At 41.5% G+C, this 17,706-nt stretch overlaps 1 protein-coding gene across 6 annotated transcripts in view; it reads left to right on the top strand.

The window, feature by feature from the left end:
• The window catches only part of GRIA3 (glutamate ionotropic receptor AMPA type subunit 3), a 279,563-nt gene that overhangs the window by 201,735 nt on the left and 60,122 nt on the right, over positions 1-17,706 (top strand). For all 6 annotated transcript variants that reach the window (XR_007948819.1, XM_051968621.1, XM_051968620.1 and 3 more), the window contains exon 12: positions 8,695-8,893. Coding sequence is in view for 5 of the 6 variants with exons in the window: in XM_051968621.1 (XP_051824581.1) it covers positions 8,695-8,893 (199 nt within the window). In the remaining variant the exon portion in view is untranslated. The remainder of the gene's footprint in view (positions 1-8,694; positions 8,894-17,706) is intronic.

Below are 17,706 nucleotides of genomic sequence, written 5' to 3'. Positions count from 1 at the left end.
AGTTCAGTCTCAAGCCCATGGAGGCTGTAAAATGAACATGGTCTTTTAGTTTGGACAATCCTCAGAGTTACCATGGCATAGATCATTTGCAGTAACCCAAATGATTCATAAAGCCCCCTGAAATATATCCTGCTAATGGATCTTCCATTGTTTGAAAATCATAGTAACTAGGACTTGACTTCAACACGTCCTCCCTAGCCACAGCTCAAACAGATCTTGGGCAACATACACCTCTCAGTCCCACCACATCCCCCTCCCCGAAATGAGCCACTCTTTATTTCTTTGGCACTTAACAATGTATGGCTTGCCATGATTTTCACCTGGGTCTCATTGGTTGGGCAAATTTCCTTTACAAATTTGCATGTGTCTATCTGTCTATTGCAAATCAAGAAAGTGGAGCTCCTGAATGACCACTAATGAAGGCTACTGGAACACAGCCAGTAACTCTGCGGTGAGATGATAGTGTACACTCATTAAGATTGACGGTTTTAATAGCTTTGCATAAATAAAGCTCTCCAAACTGGATTGATGATCTCCCCGCCATAGTTGAACATGCTTCACACAGGACTCTTTTAAAGGCCCATTTATTTTAGGTAGATTTCCCCAAATCACTTCAAGAAATATTAACTTTAAAGTAGGCTGGTGACCTAGAACTGGCAAGCCAGGCAGGTTTTGAAAGTTTGGTAGCAATATTTATAGGGTGACACTTAAGTGGCAGAGGAATGGAGCAGGTTATTATCCCCATGGCAAAGACCATATTCTCCTGCAGAGACAAAGATACCAGAGGCGATTGTGAGCAAGCAGTCGTTTTCTTCTTCAGAGTATATAATTATTGTCTTTAGAAGCCCTGTGTTTTCTACTAAGCATGTGATCCTTTCCAGGAACAGAACACACCCACCCTCTCTGGTTTTCACCCATCAAAAAAGAGAGAGTCCTTAGATTTCAAAGAGTAGTTCATACTCCATACCACTGGGGTCCCCTCTGCAAAATGAGTCAGGACTAGCCTTGATGCCCAAATTCTGCTCTTAGGTCGTTTTCTTTTTTTTTCTGAGGCAATTGGGGTTGTGACTGTTATTTGGTTGTTTTCTAACTGCTCTAACATTCTTCATTATATCATACATTTGTATATATCCAGGTCATTGCATGTTTGATACAGAATTGAAAGAAGGAATCCAGAAGGCATCCAATCCAACCCCTTTGTAGACCAATAGAATCATAGATTTTGAGGAAAAAAAAGAGACCTCAGAGGTCTCCTCCTTTTAAAGTTAAGGAACTTGAGGACAAAGGAAATTAAGTAACTTGTCCCCTCCACACAGGCTGCCATCTATCATAGTTTCCTTCCCCTTTGGAAGTAAGTGCTCACATGTCCAGCACTCAAAGTCTTCCAATGGGCTTTTCTCCCAAGAGTCCTGGGAGGAATTTTATCTTGTCCATTTTATAGAGGAGGAAAGCAAGGCACTGAGAGGCTAAAAGGAGATTCAGAGTCAAAGAGCTAGTAAGTGTCAGAGCTAAAAAGTGACTTCAAATCTCTTGGCTCAGAATCTAGCCTTTCTGCTGCTGCACCAGGCCTCTCAAGGCCCCTAGACAACAGATGTCTTATTTTATTTTAAATAGTTGCCATTTGAAACAAGCTTCCCAGACAGTTCAGATTTGTGCGTGTGCAATTAACTTTCCCCAAATGTCTTTATACAGCCATGGTCAATTGAGGAATTGTGAGATATTTTCTCCCAAAGAACGGAGGGACCTTAGAGTATATGGAACTTAAAACCCTAGAATATCCTACCATGGAAAAGACCTTAGAACATAGATTAGAGCCAGGAAAGCCCAGAGAACAGGAAAGAGAACTTAGGCCAGTGGCGTTCAACTTAAATAAAGAATGGATTCCTGTAGGCTGCATCTTGAGTGAGAAAACTACAAATTAATATTATCTATGGCATATCGTACCTATATTTGTTTTGTTAAACATTTTCCAGTGACATTTTAATCTGGTTCAGGCAGCACTGGGGAGTTTTCCCTCTTCAGACCATGAGTTCTCCCCATCGTGTCTTAGAATATAGACTGGAGAATGTTAGAACCGAGAGGGACCTTGGACAGAGAATCTCAGACATACGAGAGAACTTAGAATTTCAGAGCTGGAAAGGACCAAAGAATAAAGAATGACAAAACTGCAGGGAGGGACCTTAGAAATGATCTAGTTCAAGTCTTCATTTGACAGAGGAGAAAACTGAGGACTTGAGGGGGGGAGGGTTTTAACCACGCTCTTACAAGCTGAGAATGGCATCTTCACAGGCCCCACAGGCCGGCCCCGCTTCTCTCCTTCCTTCTTTGCATCTAAATGCTGCCCCCCACTTAGATTTGCTTTGATGCCCAATATTTGTGTTCTGGTTTCCCAGTCTCTAATGAGCCTGTGCTTTGGCCCGGCCTGTTAACGAACATAAGCCCTGAGAGCATTTCAGATGCTATTGACCATGTGTTCACCCAAATTAACGGGCCAGGAAACAAGCACTGGGCCATCACAAGGAGAGCTGTGGGCATCATTCCACATCAGCCAGACTGAACTATTGACAGTGTCCTGAGGGCCTGGAGGATCTGGGCAAATGTTAAGTTTGACACTTTTAACTCCCTTGACTGAACACAGTGAATGAGTTTGTTCTATATCAAACTGCAGAGAGAGGCAAAAATCAAAAGGGTAACCTTTACCCAAACACTGAACCTACTTCTACACAAATCAATCCATCTCAGGGATATGAAAGGAGAGATGGGATTCAAATGATCCATTTCCCCTTCTGTTAAGTGAAAATGTGGAATTAAATGATCCCTAAGGGCCCTTCCATCTCTGACAGTCTATATGATCCCATGAGCCCCTGCTTTCTCTCTGTTTCTGCTTCTGGCAAATGAGGTTTGAGATTCTGTGACCTCTGATGCTCCGTCCAGCTCCGTTATAGCGAGCTCCTTGAGTGTAGAAGCAGTTTTTGCCTTTCTTCGTATCCCTAGCTCTTAGCACAGTGCCTGATACATAGCAGGCCCTTGCTACGTGCTTGTCAACTCCGACAGCCCGTGATCCCATGAGCTTCCCCTCCTTTCCCTTTCTAGCCCTCATCTGGCTGTTGTTCCAGCTCTGACATTCAGTTCGGTCACTCTATAACCGAGTCCTGTTTGAAATCACCTGATTTTTTTTCCCAGACCAGCTCGTGAGTGGGGACTTAGAGACAGCCTAATGTTAGTAAAAACTGGGCATTCGAAAAAATCATCCCACTGCTCGCCTTCCGAATATGAAGCATCTCCTCTCTATTTCTTAGCAACAGGCCAAAAGAGCATGGTCTCAAGGCCCCAGCCGTTCATCCTCTCTCCTCGCCTTGCCCAGTCTTCCTAGCCTTGTGATTGCTTTCACTAGTCCTTAGGAGCTCCCTAACCCCACCGGAAGCCCACAGCTTTGTCTTCCTCCCCAGAAGGGATGTCTTTGAAGGCGTCTGACAAGCAGATAGACAGAGCTGCCGCAGCCCTGAACAGTGGGAGCAGTCTGGAAGATAGGCCGCCTGCTGTTCCCCACTGCATAGGAAATGCTCCCCCTGCTGGTCGTATGCAGAACTGCCGCAGGGCTAGTTGAGGGTTGACTAGCTGAGATCAAAGAGATCCAGCCATGTCTCGGCTGTATTCAGAAGGCTGAGATGGTCCTCGAATCAGGTGCCTCTGACTTCTTGAGACCAGTTAACATCCTCCTTGTTCTCCCCTTTTCTCTAGGCAGTGAAGATGGGCAGGGGGGAATTTCTCTCTAGTGACACATAGATTAATGAAGCTCTTAAAAACCAAGAATGTATGCAGAGCAATAAACATAACAATAAAAAACAGTAGGGATGGGGGAGGACGGTTTCTTTCTTTTTTGCTCTCCTTAAACAACATCCTTTCATCTTCTGATATATGACCAACACCTCTTCTTCCTGCTGCAAATTCACTTTAGGGGAGCCAGGGTAATAAATAGATGATGTAATAGCAACATTTTTATTACAACGATTTCACGAGGTCTGTGGCTAAAAGCCAACATTTTCCATCTCAGGGACACAGTTCCTTATTCCCATCAGAGAGAGCCATAAGAGCCGATGATTGATTCTGCACGTTTTGGGTTTGGGGTATTTTGTTTTGGCTTTTATCCTCTCCTCAATCGGTCACAGTCGTGGAACGGTGAGCAGTGTGAAAATGGTATATATTTTTGGAAAAAGGAGATTTAAAAGAAAGTAATAGCCGAGAGTCTATGCAAAACAGAAATGGATTTACAATTCAGGCACTTCTTTGTTAGCAAAGTGGAGATTTATATTTATATATATTTTTATGGGAGGAAGGTTAAGGGCCCATCCCTCACTTTTAGCACCCTATCAGAGGTTATAAAATGCATTTTATGATTAACTTGGAAATCATAGTTTCTTGGGCTCAACAGATAACAAGTGCAGTGTTTGTTATTGGCTCAATCTTCCAGAATTTTTGGTTTGGCTGCCTCTCCTTTCTCTTGCTTCTAATTTGCTTTAACTTCCTGCTACCTCAGTGCTCCCAAGAATGATTCACTGATTAGAATGCCCCATCGCTGGCGTAGGAAGTGCCGGTATTGGGAAGCCATTTCATTATAGTAAGCTCAAGCTCTGTCTCGTGCACGAAAACTTGGTCTGAAATGAACATTAAGCAACGTGCCAATTTAGTAAAGGGAGGAAATGACATTTTGAAAGGTGACAGGCCTTTTAGCTCAACTCTGTAGTTTTGTCTGCTTTTAATAGAGCCTTTGTCAAAAGTGACAAGGCTCACCCATCAGTGTCGTTTTTGTCTAGGAGATGTGGTCATAATCATTTACAATGAGGAAAGTAACTTAACATGCAAATGGATCTGCAGCTCATTTCTCTCAAAGATCTGAACTCCCATCCCCCCACCTCTCCCTTCAGAGAACTGATAGCCCTTTACAAGTGAATAGGAAGAGTAGAGTGAGAATATCCAAAAAAAGGAGTTCTTTCCAGAGCTACCTGGGTGGAGGGGGGATGTGGAAACTACAACTTCTAAATCTGATATAAATTCCAAATGAGAGACATTTTCAATATGAAATCAAAGTCAATAGTCTAGTAGATATAGATACTGTGACTACCCTAGTGGCCATTAATGGACTGGAGTATTTTTTTTTTTTGATTATGTCTACTCCTTGGTCTCTCTGCATTGAAGTCCAATGTAAACAAGGAATTTGTCATTATTGTTTTAACTTCCTGTTACCGGTAATTATTGCTGTAGTTTGGGTATGTAGGTACCCACATATGTAAAGACATGCAGGAAAAAGTCATCATAATTGCCAAATTCAGTAGCTATTCATGGCCACTTTGGTGACCATTTCCCATGGGATTTGGATGGTTTTCTTGGTCATTTGGATCAATCATCTCCGAATCAGCTATGGAGCTGACCAAAAGAGCCATACATATCCCTGGTTTGACAAGTAGATCATTCAGAAGCACCTGTGAGTTTGCACCCTGGTTCCCAGGGGCAGAATGTTCATCATTCTGCATCTCATTGTAACCTCTCAAGGCCTCCTAAAATTATCTACCTCTGAGACTGTCAAAGCCCATTCTTCCCAATGACTATCTCCCCTCTCCCGTTCATCCCAAGGAAAGAATAGGCCATTTTCTCTTCTTAGTGTGACTTTGGCTCTTCCTGTACCTTTAAGTGAATTTTCAGTGTGAATTTAAAAAATGGCATCTTCCAGAAATCACTCACCATTCCCATTTCTCTCCTCTTGGAACCACAAAGGAGAGATATTTTCTTTCTGATTAACAAAGCGAAGCTACTTACAGGGATTAATCCCTTATACACTAATAATTGTTTCCAAAGTCACCCAGATCAGTCAGAAACTAATTAAATGCACACATCATCCCTCCCCACCTCCCCCCAAAAAGGAGAAACAACTTATAGAAGGTCCAGCTTTATAAAAGAAACATTCTATGTATTTTTGGGGTCCAGAAGTGGAACATTCATCTCTGACTCATCCAGATGTTTTTCTTCCCTGCAAGGGAAATGTTCTCCGACTGCAACTCTGAGAGAGAATAATTATTAGTTAGCAAAAACCTGTTAGCAAAATGGCTTTTCATGTTGGAGGGGCTTGAAGTATTTGTGATCAGGAAAGAATTAAATATATAATCCATTTTATATAGCCTGAGAATAAAGCTAAGCAGCAGGAATAGAGGCCTTAAAAAACAGAGTGGGTTTTGTAACCATGATTCAGTAATAAGATGGAACTCTATCCATCCAATATGGGCCCTACTCCCATGGGTACAGATCTCAGCCCTTTCAAACCTTCTCATTCATTGCAGGTCTCTCTCCCATTTCTGAAGGAGACATGGACTTGTGATTTCATCAGTATAAGGAACAGCTGGGTGGTAAACTCCAACCACCAAAGAAGGTTGACAATTATCCTCAACTTAGAGTTCTTGAGAGTCACTCGGGACCTCAAGAGGTTAAGTGACTTGGACAGGATCCCATAGAAGAAGCACTTGAGCCCAGGTTTTCCCTGACTTGACAGCCAGTCTCCTACTTTCTATACTATGGTGCTAGTTATAGATTCTTGGAGTCTTCCATGGAAAGTCTGCCCAAACTTTTAGAGGCCTTAGGCAATAAACATTCTTAGGCACCTACTATGTGCCAAGCACTCTGCTAAGGCCTGGGGATACAAATATAAAAAGAAAGACATTCCCTGCCCTCAAGAAACTTACAATCTACAGGAGTAAAACAAAACACAAAAATTCAAAATGTGGGGGAGCATGGTGGAGAATCAATCAGAAATGTCCCAAAGTAGTGCAGCCAGATGAAAAATGTAGAAATGGTTGAGTTGAATTCTCTCCTTAAATGGAGGCTTGGGTTCATGGCCCCACCCTCTAATCAGAGCAACAAAAGATCATAAAGTAGTCAAGTACCAAGGCTGAGATGGGCTAAATTGGTGGTATCAAACTCAAATAGAAACAGGAGCTCTGAAGTCATAAAGAAGGATCCCTGTAGGCTGCATGTTGACTTAGTTTTAAAATATATTATTTGGGTTATTGCATTTTATTGATCTTTTAAATATTTCTCAATTACATTTTAATCTGGTACAGGCCTCTCTTGGGAATGTTGGGCCCCACATGCCCATGGATCATATGCTTAACCCCTCTAAGCTAAGGGACCTTAAAGTTCATTTAGTCGAACCCTCTCATTTTACAGATGAGGAAAACCGAGACCCAGAATGCAAAAGAGATTGGCCAAATGTTAGCAAGTATAAAAGGTATTTGTTATTCAAATCTAGAACATCCAAAGTTCTTTCAAGTGCTCCATGTCCTTCCCACAAGTCTTTTCTTAAACTTTATTACAATTCATCCACTTGCTGTACTTTTTTGTAGTCAAAGGATCAACCTGTCCTCCATGATAGAGCTCAATCATCCCTCTAGCTCACGACTTTTCAAATACTTGAAGACACATATCATGCCCTTCCCCCTCGCCCCGCCCCGCTCCAGATCTTCTCAAAGCTTCACATCCCCATGTATGGAGTGACATCCAATTTCCACACCATCCTGGTTGTACAGTCACATTTTACAGGGGCCTTCTAGAGACAGTGACAGCTCAAAGACAGCACTCTAATGGTAATAGGCCTTCAATCATGTATCAGGGCAGGTCAATGGAGGAGATTTGGGGAGATATCACCATTCAAATGCTTACTTTTCTCTAAGTGAGAACTGCCCATTAACTATGGCTTGGTTTGTAAACCTGAAGGCTTTATTCAGGCCCCAAAACAGCAGCACAAAGAATTGAATTGGAAAGCCCATAGATTGTCTAGAATTGGTGTTCAAATTTAATAAAAGGAGATCTTTATTCTCTGTGGGGACCTGTGTCAGAGATAAAGTCCCACCAGCCATGTATTTCAAGAAAAAGAAATACATATAATTTTCAAGTTCTTTTCTCCATATATAACTACTCTTTCAATGAAAAAACGGAACTTTAGTACTATTAAATTTCTTCCCTGGGCTCTCTACCACGGACAACAATTTCATTCAGATGTTACCATTCTTCTCGGAATGGAGAAAACTCTTCTTTCTTTTCTCCTGCCCCAATTTCTCCTTAAAAGATCGTAGCGACATCCAGAGCTGGAAGAGGTCAGGAGTCATCTAGTCCATATACCCTTCATTTTATGGGAGGAAATGGAAGCCCAGGGAAGGAAAGTGACTTGCTCACAATCACAATAGGATCCTCCATTTAGAGCTGGAAGGCTCAAACTCCCACATTTCACAGATGAGGAAACTGAGGTCCCAAAAGGTTAAGAGGTTAAGTTGCCTTAGATCACACAGTAAATTAGTGCCTGAGATGGGAAATGAACCCAAGTTTCCTGATTCCAAATCCAGCCCCCAATCCTGTAGACCAATAAGCTTTCCCCCTAGGTGTGGCAGACAATGGAATGGTCACTAACCATGGTTCCATGACTGGGGACAAACAGAATAGGCACAAAAGGCTTTCCTAAATAATCCTTGTATTTGGTGTCCAAAATAAGCATCTGTTCTAGCATCATGCTTTTTCAGGCAAAGGTTTTTTCACATGTGTACACTTACCTCACCTGCCTTCTTTAATGAATTGAAATTAGATTAACCAGAAGTAATTCCATAGATTTATCAGCCCCTCTGGGTGGGGTTTGTCGTGGCTTTTATTTTGCAGATCTCTCTCGGGCAGAATTGTTGGAGGAGTTTGGTGGTTCTTTACCCTCATCATCATCTCTTCCTACACCGCCAACCTCGCTGCCTTCCTAACTGTGGAGAGGATGGTGTCGCCCATAGAGAGTGCGGAGGATCTGGCCAAGCAGACTGAGATTGCTTATGGAACCCTGGATTCGGGCTCGACCAAAGAATTCTTCCGAGTAAGTGACCTTTCAAGTGACCTTAGAGCTGCTTCTTCTGGTTTTTGTTGTTACATTCAAATCATTAAATTGTTATTTTTAAAAATATATGGAATTTCGAAGGGGAAAGAAACAAAGGAAAGAAAAAAGGCATGAGACTGGTCTTTGAAGTAATAGTGTTTTCCTAGGATCTAGAGTTCTGACCTTTAAATGGGACGAATCCCAACTGGTGCCTCGGTGCATTCTATTTCTCCCAATTAAAATACCACAAACAGTTATGTTGCTACAGGAATCCGAGTCTGACTCAGTTACTGAGAGGTTACAGGAAAGCAAGTTTTTCCTAGTTGGAAGTGTATATTCTTTTCAAATATATGTTCCTTTGAAATGGCCTGAATATTCAGATGTAGACATAGATAGTGGAATAGATATAGACATAGGTGCAGAAACAGTTGTCTTTCTTTAAAAGTCATTCTGTGATTTCACCGGTTTAAGAAATTCCCAGGGGGAAAACCTCTTTTCCCATGCTACCAACAATACTAATGAAACTCAATCTTCTGACCTGTGCTCCTTGAGGACTCAGCCTTGATACTAGTACCAGTGAAAGAAGAAATGGCCCACAGGTCCCAGGAATTCACATAGGAATATACTTTCTCTCGATTGTATAATTTGTATTGTTTCAGGTATTATCACATCTTATTATATCTAAGACAGAAATGGAACTTGAACTTAAATATATATCTGAGATCTTATTTGTACACTTGCGTTTGCATATTGTCTCCCCATTAGATAGCTAAGTGTATTTTTTCAGATATTATCACATCTTATATCTAAGACAAAAATGGAACTTGAACTTAAATATATGAGATCTTATTTGTACACCTTTATTTGCATATTGTGTCCCCATTAGATAGCTAAGTGTTTGTATTTTTTCAAGTATTATCACATCTTCTATCTAAGACTGAAATAGAACATGAACTTAAATATGTATTTGAGATCTTATTTGTACACATTTATTTGCATATTGTCTCCCCGTTAGATAGCTAAGTGTTTGTATTTTTTCAGGTATTATCACAGCTTATTACATCTAAGACAGAAATAGAACTTGAACTTAGATAAAAATATATCTGAGATCTTATCTGTACACATTTATTTGCACATCATCTCCTTGTTCGATAGCTAAGTGATGGACCTGGAATTAGGACGACGTGAATTCAAATTCGGTCTCAGACACTACTCGTGTGACCCTAAGTAAAATCACTTAACTTCTATCTACCTCAGTTTTCATAACTGTAAAATGAGGATAATAATAGTACCTACCTCACAAGTTTGTTGTAAGGATGAATGAGACAAAAATTGTTAAGCACTTAGCACAGCAAAAGTGCCTAATAAATGCTTATTCCTCTCCCTCCTTCTAGAATATAAATTCCTTGAAGGTGGAGGCTGTTGCTTTTTCCTTTTCATTGTATCCTCAACCCTCAGTACAGTTCCTAGCATATAATAAATTCTTAATAAATGCTTTTTTAACTGACTGAGATATAAATGCAGCTACTTGTAGATAATATATGCTTCTCCTTAATACTCCAAGGCAATTTTTCAGATTGTCTCTCAGTGGCTGTGTTTTATATTATTTATATTATTTATTATTTATATATATTATATTATTTGGGAGAATATTTGTATTTGATCCTGGGAAGAGACATTCTCCACTGGGTCTAAGACCCCAGCTTTAGTGGAAGAAGCAGAATGTCCCATAGAAAAGAGATGCAAAGGGCTATCATCTGTGCCCTTACCAGAATTGACAGAGAGGAAGAGGTGACAGCTGGGCGAGATGATGGAGGGACCATTTACTTTGATTTTCACTGCAGTCATCTTTGTCATTGGATAATTGGACCAGACAGAATGATGTCAAGGGAGTTGGCTTGTCTTGAGTCATGCTCAGGTGATCTGAGAAGGAAAGCATGTTTTTCTAGGAGGTGGGTCATGGACTTAATTGTCACTCTAAAGCATGAGATCCAGAGGACCCTAGGACTGAGACTTAAAAGGCATCTTAGAAATTGCTCTGAGCACGGCACATTAGATAAGGAAAGACATCTGGCAAAAAGAAAAAGATAAGTCATCTTCTCTCGTAATGCAGGAATCCAGCCCCCTGATGGCGATAATAATCAGAACTGACATTTATGTAAGATTTAAGGTTTGCAGTGCACTTTACCAACATCATCTCATTTGGATCCCAGGAAAAGGGTCCAAATGATTGTTTTGATGTTGGCCATCTGAAGTAAATCGACATTGGGATTAAAGCAACCCACATTAGGAAATCAAGTAGAGTGCATTATTAAACAGAGTTTGTCCAATCGCTGCGTGGGAAATAGAAAAAGTGAAAGCGTGTTTCTTGAATTTACAACAATTCACTTTTAAGAAGACAGCCTTTATTCAATTACTTATACAAGAAGCCCACAAGTTACCATTGGATAGATTAGAATCTTACACATGGAGGTTCTAATGCCAGCTCTGTCAAGCTCTGTAACATTGGGCAAGTCCCTTTCCCTCTCTAGGCTTCTATTTTCTTCTCAATAAAATGAGAGGATTGGACTTAATGATCTTTAAAGTCCCTAACAGATCTAAATCCTATGAACCCATAAATTAAAGGTATTTTTATGGGGGTCCTCAATTTTTCTCTCTAAAAAATGAGCGGTGTTGCCCTAAAAGAACTCTAAGACTCCTCCCAGATGTAAGAGTTTATATCTCTGAGTGCAAGCTTTCTAATTGATCTCCAGGAGCTTAGGAGAGAAAAAATATCCAGTCCATTCTCCTCTGTGCTATCTAAGCTGACCTCCAATCCTCTCTCTCCCACCCCAACCACCAGAAATGTGGGATGATCAAGCCATCCTTTGGGAACAGTATCATTCTAGCCCTTTCCAATCTGTAAATCTGAGAACCATAGAAATTAGAGCTCAATAAGGCCTGAGAAACACCATTTCTTTGCAAAGAATATGCATGGGTAATTTTTCCAACGTTGACCCTTGCAAAATCTTTTGTTCCAAATTTTCCCCACCTTCCCCCCACCCCCTCTCCTAGCTGGCAGGTAGGCCAATGCATGTTAAATATATTGAAATACGTGTTAAATCCAATATATACATACATATTTATTGTATGGCCTTTTCACACTTGCAAAATGATTTACAAATAATATTTGATCCTCACAACAACGCTGGGAGGTGGATCACATAGCTGGTCTGAGGTTAGGATGGAACTCAGCACTTCCTGACTCTATTCAGTTTGTCCCTTAGCTTCCCTTAAAGTGCCCACTCTAAGCCAGACACTAGACAAAGCAGTCTCTATACTAGTCTAGGAGCTTATATGTTTTGGGGGAAGAGAAGGGGAAGTGGGGAGGGAAATTTCAAGAAAGATCATCTGGGGAATCAGAATAGACGTGCTGTACAAAGTGGCCTCTGAGCTGTCCTTTGAAGGAAATTAGGGATTCTGAGACAGAAATAAAGGGAAAAAATATTCCAAGCATGGGGAATAGACTGAGGGAGACAGAATGGTGTATTTAAAGAAGTTTCTTACTAAGAATAACGTTTCTCTAGTATGTACATAGATACAGACATATAGACATAATATTATATAAAAATATAATGTGTGTGTGTGTGGTTTTCAAAGCACTTTACATGAATTATCTCATTTGATTTGCCAAGTGATCTTGAGTAAATCACTTCACTTTCCTGGGCCTCAACATCTCCATATGGAAAACGAAGGGGTTTTTTCATTTTTGAAGATTTGAGCTGGCCTTTGAGATTGCTCTCAACTCTAGGTCATGTATGCATGTATACATGTTTCTGTGTCTATTCTATCTAGAATTTCTATAACACTTGAAAGTTCACAAAACCTTTTACATATAGAACATCTCATTTGTTTTTTGGAACAATCCTATGAGGCAGATGCTATTATATATACCCATTTTACAGATGAGAGAACGAAGGCTTACCAAGGTTAAGTGACTTGTTCAGACTCATACAGCAAGTATTAGTGTCTGGTAGGGTTTTAATTCAGGTCTCTGTTCTCTCACTGTCTTTGATCCTGTGTCTCCGTTTTTCTTATAAAACCTGAGAGAAACCTAGATGTATTTTGCTTCCACCCTCCCTCCTCCCCATGACCCACCTCTATATTTTTCCCTCTTAGAGAGATATCATTTTAGGGGCATGACTTTAATAAAAAGTACTTGGTCTTGTTGCCATTCATCAAAGAGGTTTTCTTTGAACTTGTTTTGCCTTGGGAGAGGCAAGAAGAGAAAATGTGAAGGAGGAAGAAAGAGGAGAGAAGAGGGAAAAAGAATAAGAAAATGAGAAGAGAAAAAGACAAAGGAAAAAAGGAGGTGAGGGAGAGAGAAAAGAGGAAGAGCAAGAAGGTTAAAGAAACGGTGACAAAAAAGAGACAGAGAAGGTAAAGAAGTGGGAAAAAAAGAGCAGGTGAGAGAAAGTGCTCCCCTTTCCTCAGTTTCCCCTTGTAGAACACACTCACCTCCAAGTGCATACCCACCCTTAGGTACATACACTTACCTACAGGTATACCCATAGATACACACACACACTCACGTACAGGTGCACATATGCACACACTTACCCACGTGCTGCCACCACGAACTAGCATTCTGAGACCCCATGTGCCTTACTTGGACATGCTTTTTAAGACCACCTCAAAGCTCCCAGGGACATAGTGGGGCCCAGAGCTGTCAACCACCATATGAAATCCATCAGCCCATCTTATCAAGTTTTTTGTGCCAACCTACTTGTTCAGGTGAACATTTCACAGCCCAGAAAACTCAAGTCTAGTCAAGCCTTTGTAACCGCAGCCAGCTCTCCGGAGCATCATCGGGGCACTTAAGATCAGCTAGGACTTGCTGCTCTTGGAACGACTGGAAACCTGGGGCTGTAGCCTGGAGGGAGCTCACCTCCCAGGATTTCACATCCTTTCCTTATCTGACAAAGTCAAATAATATATTAGCTTTCTGGCTGAAGGGACGAGGCCCATCTGTTCAAGCAAGCTTCTGCTGTATTCACTGAGTGGGCAAAGCCGGTTAATTATTGGACGATCTCTTTCATTGCTGACTAGAGGCCTGAAAACCTTGGCCATAAGGTTTATACTACAACTTCAATTAACTGGAACGCAAAGGTTCATTGAATCTAAAAATGGTAAGCTAGGTCTTTTGAATTCATTCTCCCCTACCCTGCAAAGTAAATTATTGGCCCAAGGTCAACATATCTGGATAGTAATGGATTTGAATTAGGACCAAATCTCCCCAGGTTCAAATACCACCTCAGGTACTAAGTAGCTATATGACTCTAGAAATGTCATTTCTCCAGGCCTCAGTTTCCACATCTGTGTGTACACATATGGCCACAGGATCCCTTCTAAATCTATGAGCTTATGCCTTTTAATCCAGAGTGGCTTTTTTTCCCCCTTCTCAGCTTATTAGAACTCTCAATAAAATTAGAATGTTTAAAAACCCTCTTGGGCAGCTAGTTGGTGTAATGGTTAGAGCACTAGCCCTGAAGTCAGGAGGTCCTGAGTTCAAATCTGATCTCAAGACACTTAACACTTCCTAGCTGTGTGACCACCCCTTGGCAAGTCACTTAACCCCAATTGCCTCAGGGAAAAAAAAAACGTGCACAGGAAAAAGAGGCAAATTACAAGAAAATAAGATATTTTGTTAACGATCGCTCAAAGCAGGCCGATCTCCTGCACATTCTCCATCTCTGAACAATCATCCTAGCCGGTCAGAATAAAAACTCCAAAGTCCCCCCTATCTGCAGTCAGGGTGGTCAGATTCTGTTTACTGAGGCGTGCAAGCAGAGCAAAACAATTTATAAAAATTTTCTGGCAGGAAAGAGTTTCACGCGAATCCTTCAATTCCCAAGAAAATTCGTTTCCCCAAAAGTCCCATTCCAGAACTAGTCTGTTGAGCAAAGATTTTCCTTCCCACCTAAAGATTGTGACAATAATGTGTGTATCCGAAAAGACCCACAAATGACCATCCCTTGTTGAGTTTCTTCTTCATTCCCCCCAGTCACCCTGAAGCCCTGTCAAGGAGAAGTGTAAGAAAACAATCTCACACCATCGATCTCCTGTCTTCCCAGGGTCATCTATCTTCCCTGGAAGCCTGACTATCCCAATGCAGATATTTTTCTGGTGGCTGTGGCAGCAACAGGAGCTGCCTGCAGACACTAGGCCTGGTTCTGCTGGGTCTCTCTGCTCACTTTCCATTCAGTGTCTCAGGCTCTGGGGCCTAGTGTATTTCAGTCCTAGCCTGATTTCTATGGGATCTAAGATCAGGGAAAATGAGATCCAGGTTGCATGCAGGGGTGATAATTAACCTGTCATAATAATATGAGTTTCAAAAACCCTTAATGTGCATTGTCTCCTTTAGTCCTTATAGAAATTCTGTAAAGCAAGTGCTTTTATGATCTTTATTTGATAGGTGGAGAAACTGAGGCACAGAGAAGGGAATGGACTTGTCCAAGATCACATATAAGATCTTAGATATAAAGTTGGAAAAGATCTTAGAGTCCAACCTCTTCATTTTACACTGAAGGCTAGAAACTTTTGTGACTCACCTACAGTCACATAAGCAGCAGGCAGCAGAGCCAGGATTTGAACACAGGGCCTGTCAGAGTCCGATCGGTGCCCTTTCTGCCATATTGTGCTTTCTTTGGGCAGGAAGGCAAGCCACATACTCAAACATTTACAAAATCCTATATGGTAATATCAAATCACCATCAGGCAAGCAAAACCCTTGAGCCTGGATAGATATCACTCCATAAGGAAAGATCTTGGGGAGAAGGAAAATTGGAGCAGAGGTTTGGCAGGGAATGGAAAATTGAGGAAAGAGGGTGAGGGAAGGAGACAGAAGGAAAGAAGAAAAGGGAGAGAGGGAAAGAGGGGAGAGAAAGGGGAAGGGAAGAAAGAAGGGACAGAAGGGAATGAGAAAGGAGGAGAGGAGGAGAAAGGAAGAGGAGAGAAGGAGAAAAGGGGAAAGGGAGAGAAGATGTTCTTAGGAAAAAGACAAATGAAAAGACATTCCTACTTTTGAACTGTGACCATTCCAATTAATAATCAATACCCAACCAATATTAAGCACTTACTGTGTGCCAAAAGAACTATGCTAGGGGGCAGCTAAGTGGCGAAGTGGCTAGAGCACCAGCCCTGAAGTCAGGAGGACCTGAGTTCAAATTTGGTCTCAGACACTTAACACTTTCTAGCTGTGTAACCCTGGGCAAGTCACTTAACCCCAATTGCCTCAGCAAAAGAAAAAAAAAAAAAAAGAAAAGAACTATGTTAGAAGCCTTAAATACAAACAAAAGCAAAAATGTGATTCCTGCCCTCAAGAAGCTCACAAGCTATTGGGGGAGAGAACAAGAAAATAACAATATACATATATGTTTTATGTGGATGTATATATGTATATATATATATATATACATATATATATATACACACACACACATATATATATATATGTATATATAGAGAGAGAGACAGACATATGTCTATAAAATGGAAGGTAATCTTTGAGGGAAAGGTACTGGGTATGGGCAGGGGCAAGCAGGTAAGGGGGAGTCCTCTGCATAGAGTAGGTTTGAACTGAGTCTTAAAGGAAGCCAGGGATGCCATTAGCAGGCTTTATGAGGAAATGAGAGATGGCAGCTGGGAGGGGAACTGAAAGTGACACTTTCCCAGAAAGTTCTCACTCCAAAATAGTGTGGCTAGACATCAGTATGTCATTACACCTCAAAGTAAAAAGCTGTAACTAGGGTAGAACAACCAAGACTTTGTCTCAGGTTAGAAAAGAAATCACCTTAGAGCTACTTGTGAAAACGAGTGAGTATTCTTCTAAGGAAGAAGGCAGGGATAGGGACAGGGCCTAGTGGTGAAATGATGTAGCAGGAGCGGAGCCTGGTATTAGACCTACCATTAGACCTGGTATCTAGATCTAGGTATTAGAGCCAGGTAGTAGACCTAGGGATAGGTATTAGACTCATCCTTATTGGGTCACTTATTTTTTGGAGCTACAAAGCTGCCAAATGATGTGATTCCTGGCAGGAGGGAGCAGCTTTACCTGGGGCACTGTCTTCCCTGGCTCCCACCTCCATGAATAGGATGTCATCACATGTAAACATACACACACACACACACACACACACATGCCAATTAAGAATGGTTTTTACAATGCTTTCTTTGGCCATGGTTTTCAAGATTTGTCGCAAAGGCAGAAACTCCCAGGTTCTGCCAAGGTACTCCGAACTTCACACATATCTGGCATGCACTCTGAAGGAGCTTTCTCCAGATTGCCTGCGCTTCCTTTTGCGAGGTCTGGGAGAGCCAACTTAAGAAAGCTGCCTTAGCAGCTTAGATCAGGGACACAACTGATTATGTGGCAGATCTTTCATAAAACATCCACCCAAATGGAGACAGCAAATGAAAGCCCAGCTCAGACAGGCCAAGATAAATAACACTTCCCCTCCCCACCCACCCACCAGCCAGATGGACTTATCTGCACAGGAAGTCAGGAAGGTTGTTGATTATGTCCTATCAAACCTCAGGCTCAGCTCACTCCCACCATTCACCACATCCTTCACTCCTACATACATGCTGCTGAATGAAGAAAAATCCCACAATCCTTCTGACTGCATCCACTACAAATTTACGCGACAGAACTTCAACTGGGCCCTCACTGCCGTCAGGCAAACCTTTCTATACCTGCCTTAGCAAAACAATTCCAGAGAGGAGGACAGGATAAAGCAAAGAGAAATGAAGGTTTCTCAATCCCTTCTGCACAA

This window comes from Antechinus flavipes, chromosome X (assembly GCF_016432865.1).
Source record: "Antechinus flavipes isolate AdamAnt ecotype Samford, QLD, Australia chromosome X, AdamAnt_v2, whole genome shotgun sequence".
Classification (NCBI taxonomy): domain Eukaryota; kingdom Metazoa; phylum Chordata; class Mammalia; order Dasyuromorphia; family Dasyuridae; genus Antechinus; species Antechinus flavipes.
The sequence above is the reverse complement of the archived record's forward strand: the minus strand, read 5'-3'. Positions and strand labels throughout refer to the sequence as shown.